General features: G+C 39.1%; 1 protein-coding gene across 1 annotated transcript in view; it reads right to left on the bottom strand.

Moving 5' to 3' along the window:
- PLCB4 (phospholipase C, beta 4) overlaps positions 1–15,867 on the bottom strand; it is a 293,921-nt gene that overhangs the window by 78,490 nt on the left and 199,564 nt on the right. The window contains exons 13-18 of the mRNA XM_011998921.1: positions 14,502–14,712; positions 12,955–13,048; positions 10,544–10,623; positions 9,885–9,969; positions 6,785–6,875; positions 4,842–4,937 (exon numbers count right to left, since the gene is read on the bottom strand). Of these exons, the coding sequence (XP_011854311.1) occupies positions 4,842–4,937; positions 6,785–6,875; positions 9,885–9,969; positions 10,544–10,623; positions 12,955–13,048; positions 14,502–14,712 (657 nt within the window). The remainder of the gene's footprint in view (positions 1–4,841; positions 4,938–6,784; positions 6,876–9,884; positions 9,970–10,543; positions 10,624–12,954; positions 13,049–14,501; positions 14,713–15,867) is intronic.

The raw sequence follows: 15,867 nt of genomic DNA, 5'->3' as shown, positions 1-15,867 counted from the left end.
AGAGAGATTTTTTTTAAAGCATGTTTAAAAGTACAAAGGAGAATGAAAGAACAGGAGTAAATGAAAAATGATTTCACTGATTCTGAGATGTACTTTGTTGTATTTTAATATTTCTGATGTTGTAATATGTTCTTCAACTGATGGTTTTTTCCAGTGAATGGAAACTATTTTTTCTTTCTTAGTCATGATAAAACAGTGATATCTTTCAACTGGTGGTATCTGGATTCAGAATTTCCTGATAGACTGTTTTATTTTGTGAAGTATCTCTCCAGGCATAGGAAGAGGGTGAGGGAAAGAAACAGCCACCTTCCTCGTCTGGAGCTAATAATTCTGATGAAGGGATATTCTAGAGGCAGACAATTAAAAAAACAAAATCCATACAACAACAATAACAAAAATTGGGTCATTGTAAGGCTTAGGCAGGAAGAAAAGGATTTGAGGAACTGGAATACGTCTTAAAAGAATCTAATCTAGCATCTGTCTTTACTTATAAACGAGGAAATAGATGCAGAGATATGATTTTACTTGTCTGAAATCACAGAGCAAGATAATGGGTCTACCTGTCTCCTGAATTCTTAGCACAATTCTTCCAGGACTAGGTTTCCATGACCTACAGTCAGTAACCAAGATTTCAAACTTCTCAGGTCACTATTAAATTTTCATTTCGTGTATGTCTAGTCTAAACTGCCCATACAGAAGTAAATGACTTGAAGGCAAGGGACATGCTCCAAACAAGTGGTAGAGACTCAATAACCACTTTAAGAGAATTGTATGAATACATGATCACTTTCTGAGTGTGCATATATGCACAGACACACCTATAACCACATACAATTTTGATATTCCCCACTACTTGTCTCCTATCCTGGCAGCCATGTGTCCTTCTGAATCTAAATCCAACCTAATGCCTGGGCACCTGTTTTCACTGACTGAAAGCCTTTTCTATTTTCTACAGCCTCCAGGCAGGCCTCCCCTCTTGAACTATGCTTGGTTTCCCCTTGCCTGCTATGCTGATGTATTTAAATTAGAGACTCTAGTCACACATACATAGTAGATTCATACAGTGGTACTAAGGTAATTACAGCCAACTGGTTGACCAGAACCGAAACCAAGTGTTACTGGGGCAACCTAAGAATCACATACATAACAGGTGTAACAGGAGCCTTGTGCCATTTAGGTGGATGATTCTGTCCTTAGGTACTTTCCTACTGGTATACTAAATCATGTGGTTATTTCTGTTAAAACTTAACCCAAATCTCAAGTATATTTTGGAATAGCATGGGAGTCACTGGAGGCAAATCTTTTTCTGCCTGGAGGAATAATTACCATATGTATGTAGATGGTGGGAAAGCACCTTTAATAATACATGAAGTCATACTGATGCTCATTTTACATGACTGTGTGTGTTTAGGAACCAACACATCTTTGACTTTCATTCGTTCTATTATTTCTCCTTTCTGAAAAAGTATTTTTGCATATCTATGTTTTTACCATATTCCTGTAAATTGAAAGGGCAGTACTGTAAGGTACAAAAAGTCTTGACCCTGGAATCAGGTAGCTCCGGGATTGAATCTTAGTGCTATCACTTGCCCGCTGTGGGATCATGTGCAAAATATGTTACCTCTCTAAGCTTTAGTCCCCTCATCTGAAAAATTGGTGTAATAATACCCATTTCAGAGGCGGAGCTTGCAGTGAGCTGAGATCGCGCCACTGCACTCCAGCCTGGGCAACAGAGTGAGACTCTGTCTCAAAACAAACACACAAACAAACAAAATAATAGTAATACCCATTTCATCAGGCTGTATACAGATTAGATAAGGCTGTAATGTAAAATGCCTGGTCCACTGTTGGTACAACGATGGTAGTTAATTATTATTAACATTGTTTTCTTGTTAATGTATTCTATTATTTCTACAGTGTGTTTTACTGGATTATTGTATCAGTAATGCCTTACATATTTTAATTACCATCTATGAAATTTAAATTAAAGGAACAGGTTTTACTGAATAGTCATCTTTTTTGCATCTTAGGAGTATTTTCTTGATCGTTTGAAATATATTTCTGTCAATATATTTTTTTAAAATCTTGTTTAGGTTTATTATTTGCAAAAAATGTGAAAAATACAGTCGGTATCATGGCTGACTATATTTTCCAAAGACAGCTGCCATAACATCTGCCTTCCTCTGTGCTCTTATGCAACGTGACCTTGTCACTCATTCACCCTCTTGAACTTGGGCTGGCCCTGAGACTGCTTTGATGAATAAAACATAGAGGAAATGATACTGCACCAGTTCCAGGCCTAGCTCTTAAATAATTTAGCAGCTTCTGCTTCCTGCCTCTTGGGACACTGGCTCTTAGATGTTCCATCTGGGGAACTTAGCCATTGTGCTGTGAGAAGCCCAAACCACAGAGAGAGGCCACGGGGGTACTATGGTCAGTAAGGCCTCGCTGAGCTCCCAGCGTTCAGCCAGCATCCATCGCCAGCATGTGAGCGAGCCGTCCTGGATAACCCGTCCAAGGGAACCAGTCAGCCCCAGATGTCATCTGCCGACAAAAGCATGAGAAACTCAAGGGAGAACCACCAACCTGAGCCCAGATGATCCACAGAATTATGACAGAAAATGATAAGGTATTGTTATAAGCCCCTAAATTTGGGGAAGGTTTATTGCATAGAAACAGACGACCATAATAACAAATATCAACTGAGTTGTATCAGATATCTTTAGCCCCCTAGACCCTCCCTGCCACATAAAACAAATGAAAGTACAGTCATTACGACTTTTCTCTAGGAGTAATGTCAAACCCAAGGACTGGACATGCAACTGAATCACTTATAAAGTCTGTTCCACAGTCAGGAGTCTTTATTAAGGAGTCTTGAATAAGGTTAGTTAATTCTTTCAGCTTTCGGATTTTTAACTCTACACCTAACCTTCCTAAAAGAGAGAGTCCTTTGGTGGATCTGGGCAACGTAAACTGAAAAGCTTCTGGTGTTCACCATTCTAGATGCCATTAAGAACACTCACAATTATGGGAAGAGGTAAAAATATCAACGTTCATAGGAGTTTGGGAGACTCCCATGGATGACGTTGAGAGGTTCAAGACTTCAGTGGAGGAAGTCACTGCAAAGGTGGTAGAAAGAGTAAGAGAACTGGAATTTGAAAAGGAGCCTGAACATGGGGCTGAATTGCTGCAATTTCATGATAAAACTTAAACAGATGAGGAGTTGTTTCTTATGAATGAGCAAAGGTGGTTTCTTGAGATGGAATCTACTCCAGGTAAAGATACCATGAGCATTGTTGAAATGACAACAAAGGATGTAAAATATTACATAAACCTAGTTGAGAAGGCATCACAGCAAGGTTTGAGAGGATTGGCTTCAATTTTGAAAGAAGCTCTGCTCTGGGTAAAGTGTCATCAAATGGCAGTGCATGCTACAGAGAAATCTTTTGTGAAAGGAAGGGTCAATTGATGCAGCAAACTTCATTGTTGTCTTATTTTAAAAAATTACCACAGCCACCCCAATCTTTGGCAACGACTTCACTGTTCACTCAAGGCAAGACACTCCACAAAAAGATTTCAATTTGATGCAGGTTTAGATAATAGCATTTTTTAGCAATAGATATTTTTTAATTAAGTTACATTTTTGGACATAATGCTATTATTGAACACTTAATAGCCTATAGTACAGTGTAAATATAATTTCTGTATGCACTGGAAAACAAAAATTCCTGTGAATCACTTTTTTGCAATATTTACTTCATTGTAGGGGTCTAGAACTCAATCTGCAATATTTCTAAGGTATGCCTGTATATAAATCCAAAGCATTGTATAACCAACTCAAGTCCTCGTCATTTTGTTCATCAATTCTCATGATATATAACGAACAAATAATTCTCTAAAATCACCCCGAAACTCTCAAATGACCCATTTACATCTGAACATTATGATTGCTGCTATGTGATCAAAGTAAAAGAGAAGGTAGTAGCACATATTCAAATATTTTAAGCAAGACTGCCTTCCTAAAATTATCTAGCTTCACAGAGATAATTCTGGTGAGCTGGTTATTTGAAGGAATTTGAACTTGAAATTTTAATACCAGCTTTGGATTTGTAGTTCACTTTGTGCAGACAAACCAGCTATTTGCCTGAGGGTCTCTTAAATTACTTGCCTCTCTACTATCATCATTAACAAGACTGAAGTTCATGCTTTTGTCTATAGAAAGGGATTGCAAAATATTCTTTATATTGTTTCCTCTGCCTACTACAGCAAGTGCTCAAGGATTCTCTGGCTATGAATTTCTGCTGAATAGCTGAATGACCAATAGGAAGGGAGATGACAAGGCCATTAAAATTTAGTCGTCAGAAAAAATTGGAAGTATTTGGCAAAATACCAAGAACACCAAAATATTACTATTAAGAATTAAAACAGCATTATTATATAAAAGGGTCTTCTGAAAGAAATTCCTGGTTTTCTTACTCATGTATTTTTGAAACAGGGCCTCAGTCTGTTGCCCAGGCTAGAGTGCAGTGGTGCAATTACAGCTCACTGCAGCCTTGAACTTCTGGGCTCAAAGGATCCTAATGCCTCAGCCTCTCCAGTAGCTGGGACTACAGACACAGGCCACCACGCCTGGCTAATTTTTTATTTTTTGTAGAGATGGGGTCTCATCTCTATGAAAATGTTGCCCAGGCTGGTCTTGAACTCCTGGGCTCAAGCAATCCTCCCACCTCGGCCTCCCCAAGTGCTGGGATTATGGGCTTGAACCACTGTGTCCAGCCTGGTTTTCTTATTTAAAAAGTATTTTTGAAGCATGTAACTTAAAATAAAAGCAAACAGCTCACCACTTTCGATCTCCTCTTCATTATCATCCTCTAAGATGTTTGCTGGGGAGGCAGATTCTCCAGCTTCCATCATGCTTCTCAAAGCTTCCAGCTGTTCTGTTAGCAAAAACATGCAAAGAGATGGTGACAGATGCTAGGTGACATACAAACCCTAAGCCTTCAGATCGACACTGAGAAGGAGGACATGAAAAGGCAGAGGAAACAGAATGTTCAGGCACCAAGTGCGCCATGTTCCTAAGGTTCAGCAGTGATCTCTCTCTCGCCCATTCCTGGTGGTCTTGACCTTGTAAGAAACCTTAACAACCACCTTATACACACATGATGAAGAATTGCGGGGTCATGGGTGAAATGACCAAAATTCTGGTCACCAAGTTTGAGAGGAGGTTCAGTCCTTGTAAAGAATTTAAGGCTAGATAACAAAAGCCTATAATTTGGAGAATCTGGCACAGACCAAGGTTTATGAACAGTCATGGGGAATTGACAGAAAATAGGCAGGTTGGCAACAAAACCTCAGGAAAAAAATATTTGCAATGGATTTAACTGGGATTATATCGTACTATGCAAAATAAGACTAATATTTTTCTATAAGTCAGAAAGATAAAGGTAAATGAAATAATAAAAATGGGAAAACATGTAGGGACAAACCACAAATCATAATATGCAAAAAACTAGTTATTAAAGACACACAAATAACAAAACCCCTAAGGTACCACTTTTTTTCTATGAGTTGGACACACATTTAAAAATGGCCAACAGCCAGCATTAAGGATATTGGTGGGAAACAGGCACTCTCATATATGACTGGTGAAGAGTCTAAGTTGGTAGAACTTTCCTAAAAGAAAGTATAACAAACTATATCACAATATAAAATATGTATATGCTTTGGGTGAATAACTCTAATCGCACCAATTGATTTCAAGGAGAGGGTTGCACAAACATACAAAATAACATTCAAGCATGTTTATAGTAGTGAAAATCCATCAACTTGGGACTGGTCACATCATGCTATAATAAATGCATACAATTCTACGTAATAGATATTAAATTCTATATAGTGTTTCATACATTAGGATTAAAGTTAGTATGTAGATTTATATCCTGCTGATGTAAGTATACTTACCTGGTTAAATTTTAAAAATTAAAAATCAGTACCATTAATATGATCTCAATTATGTTAAAAATGTAGGTATATACCTAGACATGTACATTATGTACATGTGTCTATAGTATATGAATATGTGTATAATACATGTTAGTGCTGTTACTTTCTTATACTTTTCATTGTCTTGATTTTTCTATGGCAGTATTGCTTTTGTAATAAAATAAACTGCCATTAACATAATTTAAAATTTTTCATTTAGAATACTTGGGGGGAAAATGCAGTGTAACCATGCCAATATTTGATACCATTAATTCACTGAACTAAGATATACTCTGGAAGAAAATATTTTCAAGGAAATCATCCTGGGAGAATAAAAGGAAACATGACTATATAAAATCATTTGTCTCTAGATCTCTTTATTCACATATACACAGTCACATACTCTTATGTACCTAGTATCCCTAGATATGTTTGGAGCACAGGGGCAAACTGAAAAGGGAAACTTATGAGGACTTTAGAGTGTGTAATATTATAAAATGCTGGTTCCTTGTATCTTGAGAAATTCTAAAATGCTTCTACTTTCCTCTCATTTTTCCTTGGGCCCCCTCCAAATTCTGACATATGAATATATAAATATGCTTTTCCTACTGCATGAATTAATTGATGTGGAAATTAAACTTAAATGGAAATGTGGCAATCTTGCTCTGAAAAGTACCTGTAACATCACCCCTACATCCTTCCCCCTAAAATCAGTGGTTTTAAAATAAATTGAATTCTAAACAGCTGAAATGTCCATACGTGTTATACTTGCTTCCATTATATATGTGTGTATTTCACTTACTTTTTTCAACTTCAGGTTTCAGCCGCTTGTTTTTTATGAGTATTTTTCTTTTGAGGTCATTGGGGGATGGCAAAGTTCTGCCTGGTTCAAGCTAGAGAGAAACAGAAAGAGCTGAATTAAGGAAGGCCTGTGCTTCTCCATTCTCCTTCCCAGCCCAGGAGGAGCCTGGGAGGCCTGGGAGTGATGCAACCCAACATCCACTAGATGGCAGGCGGCACAGCCTTCCGTTTTCACTCCCCAACCCAAGTTAGCACACTCATTCAGCTTTCCCTTGGACCAGTGCTGCAAACTTGAAATCCACATAGTTTCCAGAGGTGTGCAGAGCTGCTCCAACCTCCCCAGTGGAGCAGGGGTCTGGCCCAGGGTGTGCGGGGGAGGGGTTCCTGCTCCCCTGAGGGCCTTGCACCTTTTAAGTATCTGGTAAAGTGCAAGGGATGATTGACGGCTGGGGTCAGAATTGGCTTTCCCAAGTTAGAGGCCCCCCCAAATCCTCCCAAGGGTCAGGCTGTATAGTAAACCTGTCTGCTCAGTAGGCTGACCCAACCCTCAACACTTGAGATTGTGGTTTAGTGGGTTTGATAAGGGAATCAAGAACAGAGTTGTTCCAATTCCTGGAATCTGAACTTGACTACAGCATCATTTGCTTAGATTCATATATGCAAAGGAGATGTCCCTGCATGCTGTCACCTCTGATCTACAGAATCGTCCTGTATCTAGTCATCCATTTCCCATTCCTCCACCCATCTCTCTATATGCCCACCCACCCCCCCTTCCACCCATCCATTCATTTTTAAAACTTGCTTTTATACTACTTATTATATGTAAGGCACTGTGCACTCATATGTCTGTCTTGCCTCCAATAAAACCCTTTGTTGAAATGCTGTTTCCTTCCAGCAGCCTGGTATAAGGAAGATCACTGGCCCATTCCCCAGTGACCTCTCTTGTACCAGGACACCTCCAACAAATAAAGCATCATAAGCCACCTTCTTTTCTAGTTATGTGTTCACGTTTGTGTCCTCCTCCCACTCCCAAGGTTGAAAGCTCTTTAGCTCCAGGAGCAGGTCTTATTCCCATTTATATTACCTATGCTTCCCAAAACACCTGTCCTGTATTCAAAGGAGAACAGGGTCTAGAGGCAGGGAATGTAAGGCCTATTCATGCTGACTTCCTAGAACTAAATCAAATGGAAACACTTCAGCTACGATGGGAAATATCCTCTCCATTTACATGGGATGTACACTGAGTAAATGACTTTATAACTTTACTTCATCCTATTCACTTACATAGGGCAGACACCAAGTAACCAATGGAAACTTCTAGAGGGTATTTAAACCCCAGAAAATTCTGTAACGGGGCTCTTGAGCCCCTCTGCTCAGGCCCCTCCCACCCTGCGGAGTGTACTTTCATTTTCAATAAATCTCTGCTTTTGTTGCTTCATTCTTTCCTTGCTTTGTTTGTGCATTTTGCCCAATTCTTTGTTCAAGATGCCAAGAACCTGGACACCCTTCAGCTGGAAAGAATATGTGCACATCACTTCACTAAGAATACAGTGATCTTTCCACAAAAGCAATCACCTTAACCCAATCAGGAAAATAAACAGAGGGCCTAGGTAAAAATAAATAAATAAAATAAATCAGAGCTGTTTCTTGTTTGGGTTCCCTTAGAAACAGCCTCAGAGAAAAGTATTATTGCACCAGGTCATCTACTTGGAAGGAAACTCCAACAGAGGTGTGGGGAAATGAGAAAAAGAAGACAGGCGGCCCATCAAGGGTGTGTTACCAAGCAAGTTTATCACTGCAGCCACCTGGAGCACGATTCTGCTGGGAAACCCTGGGAGGCAGAGAAGAGCAGGTGCTCAGGGTTATCCCACCTCAGGAAGGATGAAGCATGGGAGAGGATGATAATTCCCTGGCACTGCTGGTCTATCTTTCATGTGTGGCAGAGCAGGCTCCAGTGACCAGAGCTCACTCTCAGGCAAGAAGCTGTGGAAGTTGGCAGTGGAAAGTCAGGCCAGTGTTCAGGGAAACAGGAGGCACTGTAAGGATATGGGCAGGTCACCTGCAGCAACTGCTTCTGCAAGTTCAAGAGAAGAAGGAAGGGGGGCAAAGGATACAGATATCCTTGTCTCTCACATTTTTTTTTCAGTTCCCATAGACACACTTCTGAAAAGAACCTCATTGTTAAACCACCTAAAGTGTTTACATGCAGTACATAGAACCTTCCTGCTGTCACTTGCTGTGATGTTCTTATGCCACTACCTCAAGCTACCGGGTTTGAGCCCATCAGGTGCTGCTTGTCAATAGCAGTTCTTTCTGCTTTGATTTCATTAGCTGCCTTGGAGCTCATAACATCTTGTGACTGTGGATCTTAATTTCTTGGAGGTCATGGATCCTTATAAAAATGTGATTAACTCTCTAGAATGAGTATATACAAAAAAATTGCATGCAATTAGAATGAATTCATAGATCTCATAAAGCCTGTCTATGGAGCACAGGTTAATGTTCTTCGCTTTATGAAGAAATTAGCAGGTGTAAAATGAAGTTCAAAAATGCATGTGTAACATTGCCCAATGATTTATTTTGGAGTTAGGAATGTGAACTTCAGGATGCCATGACATCAATTCAGGGCACTTTCCACAGCATCAGGCTCCCATGGGTTCTGAATCCTGGGTGCATAGACAGTTCACCTGGAGGGCTTTTAAAACACCATGCTCAGGCCTGACCCTGCATCAATTCAACCAGTCTCCGAGTGGGGCCCTGGCACAGGTAAGTTTTTAACAGTTTTGCAGGTGATTCCAACATGTAACTGAAGTTGAGAATGACTGACCTGAATCTGGACTCTTGGCCTGGGTGCTTTATGAAATTTTAAGACTGAGATCTGAAAAACCATAAGACCCAAAGATCCTCCAAATTAAATTGAACCAGATGTTTATTTTGTGTCTCTTTACATCCCTCTGAAGCATGATGTAAGTTTTCTGTACCAAAGAATTTAAATAAATATGAAGATCTTTAGCATTAGTCCTCCAGTACTACTTGACCCCTCAGAAATTTTCAAAACAAATCCATTCATGCTAGAAATATGGTTTGCTAAAAATACATACTGGATGTGATTCAAGCGCTTGTTTCAACAGGAGATCCCCAAATAGATCTTCGCAATATTTGGACATCTTGTACTGTTGATATTTGCTGGAGAGAAAAAAAAGTGGCATTTGTAAATTCAAACACCCATTAACCGTCCAAGAATAAAAAGCACCCATTCCTAGGCAATTAAGATTCTCACTTGGCAAAAAGCACGATTGTCCTCTTAATGCTAATGTGAGATGTACCAAAAACTTTAACTGGTATAATTTTAAAAGACGGAGAAGGAGATTCTGTTCCAAAACTAAGAGCTGGAAAGAAGAATAAAAAATGTCTTTCAAGTTAATCAAATTTGATTTCAAATATACTGCCACATCTTCCAACTCAATGGAACTTTAAGTAAGGTGTCCCAATCTCTGAACTTTTGTTCGGAACAAGTATTTCTGAAACACATTAAAATGATTTGGTTTGGTGGGGGCAAGGCTGGTTTTTTTATGTTTTTTTTTTTTTTTAATGTTTTTTGCTTTGCGTAAGAGTAGGTGTCCTTGCTGGAGGATTATTTGAACTCGGTACTTCACAAAACAAACTACTCAGCTATTTAAAAAGATGTAGAGCAGGAGTGGGCATTAGGGGTTAGGAAACAATACCACACAGAGACTTGAGGTAGAATGGATCATTATACCTGCAGTGATTTTCAAAGGAGAGAATTACAGGATATTCTGATGTGACAAATGCAGTTTCCTTGATGGCTTGAATTACATCCTTTAAAGACAAAAAAAAAAATGTTAATGAGAGAAAACAGCCAAAAAATTAAGGCACCTAACACTATTCAGAGGCTACTAATTGAGTCTTTCAGGAAGTCAGTTCCAGCAATTCAGACCTGGAGCCCCCATCTATCTCAATACCTCTACAGGTTGAGTTCCCTGTGGTTACAGCCACGGTGCAGTTAATGGTTAATGACAATTTTTAAGCTATCTTTTACTTCTCCAGAATTATGGTGCTATTAACTTACAAGAGATTTCACCTAAGTGGCATGCCAGTTTCCGGCTTGTTAATCTGCCAAGCCAGGAGTTCAGAGTCCACCTTTCTTCTTGAGGAGCAGGTGATCTCTGGCACAGAGGCTCTCACTCCAGACCACTGTATGATTCCTCCCCACCTCGTGCAGGAAACTGTGGGCAGTAACCTAAGGACTGTTGGAGGCTTTTACTGACTTTCCTCTGTGTTTGGAAATCAGTCTTGGGTTATACTTCATTAACTTGATGTAGACCTCTGTGTATTCATGTGACATTTACAGTATCCCTTGTTTCCTATTAGCCTGGTTACAAGGTCGAGGGAAGGGGTTCTGGTTGGTCAGACAACATGTAAGTGAATCAGTAAAGTGTTCTGGACCCCCCATCTGTAACGCAGAGCTTAATTACAGAAAACAACATTTGAAGGAGCTAAACATAATCTTCCCTTTTCACTATTCTCCATGAAATAGGAGAGGCTTTAAGAGACGGTTGGCCCTGCCTCTGCTTAGCTTGAGAAAGGAAGGCTTCAAATCAGCACTTCTACAACCAGAGCATTGTATTTGGTAAAAATCCCCAAATTCTTAGTGGTTTGTAGCTAATTACAGGGCAAATCTCGTCATTCAGTTAATCAGAAAAATATTTCACAATAGTTATCTAGGCAAATCCATTTGACATGATAAAGCCCGAGGTTAGATAATCTTGAAATATTTTATTGAGGCATTCCTTATGGTAGTCATTTAGTTATTCTTCCTGGCTGTGCAAATTCATGGCTTCCCACTTGAATATACTCTTGGTACATATCAGGAAATATTATCTTGAATTCATTGCTGGTCAAAACTCTCCAACATCTTGGCTAAGAAAAATACTATGCATAGCATCTAGACATCTGTGTGTGTGTGTGTGTGTGTGTGTGTGTGTGTTTTGAGATAGAGTCTCTCTCTGTTGCTGAGGCTGGAGAGCAATGGCATGATCTGGGCTCACTGCAACCTCCGCCTCCCGGGTTCAAGCAATTCTCCTGCCTCCGCCTCAGCTGGGATTACAGGTGCTCGCCACCACACCAGCTAATTTTTGTATTTTTAGTAGAGACTGGGTTTTACCATGTTGGCCAGGCTGATCTCAAACTCCTGATGTCAAGTGATCCACCTGCCTCCACCACCCAAAGTGGTGGGATTACAGGCGTGAGCCACCATGCCCAGTGGCACCTGTGTTGTTGAAAATACCCATGGTGCTGTTTCACATGTAGGTGGAGTTGAAAACTGCTGCTCCTGGTGTTGTAATATCTATCCTGAGTTACACCAAACTGACAGACAGCTGTAGCTGACATTCGCCAACCACAGAATTTCATTCTTTTGATTTGTCTAACCTCATTATCTTATTCTCTTATTATTTTATTTATTTATTGAGATGGAGTTTCGCTCTTGTTGCCCAGGCTAGAATGCAACGGTGCAATCTTGGCTCACTGCAACCTCCACCTCTCAGGTTCAAGCGATTCTCTTGCCTCAGCCTCCCGAGTAGCTGGGATTACAGACATGCATCACCATGACTGGCTAATTTTGCACTTTTGTTAGAGACAGGGTTTCTCCATGTTGGTCAGGCTGGTCTCCAACTCCCGACCTCAGGTGATCTGCCCACCTCAGCTTCCCAAAGTGCTGGGATTACAGGCGTGAGCCACCACACCCAGCCTATCCTATTTGTATAGGCCCTATTTACCGTGTATTTTATTCCTGTATTCTATTTATTTTTTTCTGCCACCTTGAAGTCCTTTAGGAATAATACAAAGTAAATAAGCAAATAAGTACATAACAAAAGGAGATATTATTTTTAAGGTAAGTAAAACTAGGTAAACTCTGCCAGAGAAACCTTGTTACATAACACAGTCACCATTTGAAAGCAGGAAAAGTATCATGAAGGGGACATTCAGTGGAAAAGATCTTTGTCTTGACTTTTTCCTCAAGACTGAAAGAAGAAAATATGAAGGTACAATGCTTGAGAAAACGAATCATTTGTTTTCTCTTCTCCATCTCCCTATTTCCTGCATTTTTACAGAGTTTGGAAAAGTCTGTGTAATTATTTTAAAAGTTACCTTAAAAAGGATATCTGTACACATTGCTTTTCCATGAGTTATTATTGGTTCTTGGTCTTCACCTTTTCCATCCCAGCAGTCAAGTTCAACACATCTAGGGACATAGTGAAGTTACAATATTGAAACTTTACAATAAAATAGTGTGTATACAAATTAAAAGAAAGACATAAAAATAAGTTGTTTTCTTACAGAACAGAAAATTGAATAAGTAACCTGATTATTTCATGGCATATACAGGTAAAAACTACATTATACTCCTCATCTGGTTGGTATTATCAAAAAGGGATTGTCTGAGTGAGATTAAGAGACTTAAGAAATATAACAAGCATCATGGTTCTGGATGAAATCCTACTTGTGACAAAGCTGCAATAAGGGACAATTTGGGGGCCAGGCGTGGTGAGGCCGAGGCGGGCGGATCACTTGAGGTCAGGAGCTGGAGACCAGCCTGGCCAACACAGCAAAACCCTATCTCTACTAAAAATACAAAAATTAGCCAGGTGTGATGGCTACTTGGGAGGCTATAATCCCAGCTACCTGGGAGGCTGAGGCATGAGAATTTCTTGAACCCAGGAGGGGAGGTTCCAGTGAGCCGACATCACGCCACTGCACTCCAGCCTGGGCAACAAAGTAAAACTCTGTCTCAATTTAAAAAAAAAAGAAAAGAAAAAAAAAGACAATTTGGTTGGGGACAACTGGGGAAATATGAATGTGGGCTGGATTTTTGATAACATCAAAATTACTATTAATTTTGATAGGCTGGATGATGTTACTTTGGCCATTCCAGAAAATGTTTAGTGATTCATACTCAAGTATTCAGAGGAAATATGCAAATGGAAGTAGTAACACAGTTAATTTCTTTCAACGCATTTCCATAACCAAAAAAATAGTGAGTTAAAAGAAAATATTATTTAATTGATAACCAAGAAAAAAAATCATAATGTAACTACATTTCTTATGTTTCACTTTCATTACTTTTGCCATATTTTAAACCTGAAATATTTGTCAGTTTCTATAAAACAAAAACTATTTTCAATAATTTCTATTCTCAGAAAACTAAATTTTTAAATTTTACATCAAATAAAGCTAATTTACAAATACCTATAATCAATGGCCAGTTAGCTCAATTGGTTAGAGCATGGCGCTAATAACAAATACCTATAATCAACAGAAAACTCAACATGACTTCTTACAATATGCATGTTTTCTTTTTTGTGGTTTTGGGGGCATATTTTAAATTTACAGTAAAGAAAAGTCTTTTTACAGTAAAGTCTTTTGGATGACTGTAGATCTTTTGAGGCTGGATCTTACAGGTTTTGCAAATGAACCAGACATGATGTGAAAGAATAAAACAAGTTCAACATGAGCCCAGTGGTTTTTCTGGAAGAGATATTGCCCTTTTCTCAAGGTTAAATGACCATGATAATCCATTAAAGGGAATAAACAAATGTCCTTTTCATCCTGATTACTATTTCCTATTTTTCAGAGAAAAGTAAATTAAACTAAAGGGCATCACACACAAAAAACAAATTGCCATCTTAGTTCCTCACCTGCAACCAGCCAGGAGAACCTGTCTGTACATTTCTACCGAAGACTTCCCACCGAACTGTCTGCCAGTCAGATAAGTGTTATGGGAAGAACTGATGAAGTAGTGAGCCAGAGGATGGTCCATTTCTTGGTAAAGTTCTAAACGATCTAGGAAGACTGGGGCGTTTTCATCTGACATCAGATATCTGCAAAACCCATCACTTGATATAAGGCCTAGGGGAAAAAGAACATCTTAGTAGCACTTGTAGCTCTGAAGATGCACATCTCATGTTTTATTCGTGGAAGTTGAGGCAGCTTAAATTATAAGGGTAAAAACTTCTTCATAGTCTCTTTCCCAAGAACCTTCATCTGTCAGAACTTGAATGAAATAAGAGAGTTGCACATTATAAGTAACATAATGAATTCCACACACAGGTGGCATTTTGCTTTTACATCCATGATGGCAGAGGTACATGGTCCCCCAAGTTCAGAAACACAACACTGGGGAGGTATGGTGACCAGGGGTCCACGGGACCTGTATCATGTTCTGCTCTTGCTACTCACTCCTTTGGCTCCTGGGTCTCAGCTCCTTCTTTTGTCAATTGGGGAAAAAGACTGGCCCTATCTGACTTCCAAGATCATCATAATGGGAAATAAGGGGAATAGATATGAGAGGTGCTCTTTAAAAATGGAAAATGTATTAATTATAAGACATTATTGTTCTCACTGAATTGGAAAAGGGATTTTTCTTGGAGATGATGGCGCTTCTGAATTTAAATAATTCAGTTTTCAATTTTATCTAAAAGTCAGGTTATGGGACTGGTGAGAAGAGTATACAGTGGTCATTGAAACGTGGCCCCAAAAGGCACCCTTCATTTCAATCACACCTTTCTGACATGGGGTAGAGCCCATGTGGTAACTACAGGAGCCACAATCAGTATTTACGCAACTTATAAATGGTTGATGCATCGACAGCTTCAACTTTTTGTTTTATTTAAGAACTTGCAAGTTATGAACTGATTTCAAGCTTACAGAAGTGTTCAGATGATAGCATAATGAATAGCCATGGACCTACACTAGTGTGGTCAGATCTCAACATTTTGCCTTATTTGATTTACATTTTTGATTATTTGATTTACATTTAAAATAATACATAATTCTTGATGCCACTGAAGCATCCTGTATACCCCACCTCAATTCCATTCCATACCAGATAGATAACTACTACTCTACTTTTGGTGTTTACCCCAAAAATGGTTTTGCAATCTTACTACATATGCATTTATCCAAACAACAGGTAGTTTGGGCTGTTCTCAATTTTACATAAAAGCTATCCCACTGTGTGCATTTGCAACTTGCTATTTTTATCTTTATATACCAGTTATACAA

The sequence above is a fragment of the Mandrillus leucophaeus genome, unplaced genomic scaffold, assembly GCF_000951045.1.
Source record: "Mandrillus leucophaeus isolate KB7577 unplaced genomic scaffold, Mleu.le_1.0 Scaffold116, whole genome shotgun sequence".
Taxonomy (NCBI): domain Eukaryota; kingdom Metazoa; phylum Chordata; class Mammalia; order Primates; family Cercopithecidae; genus Mandrillus; species Mandrillus leucophaeus.
Note: the sequence above shows the minus strand (reverse complement) of the source record. Positions and strands in the feature narration are given on the sequence as shown.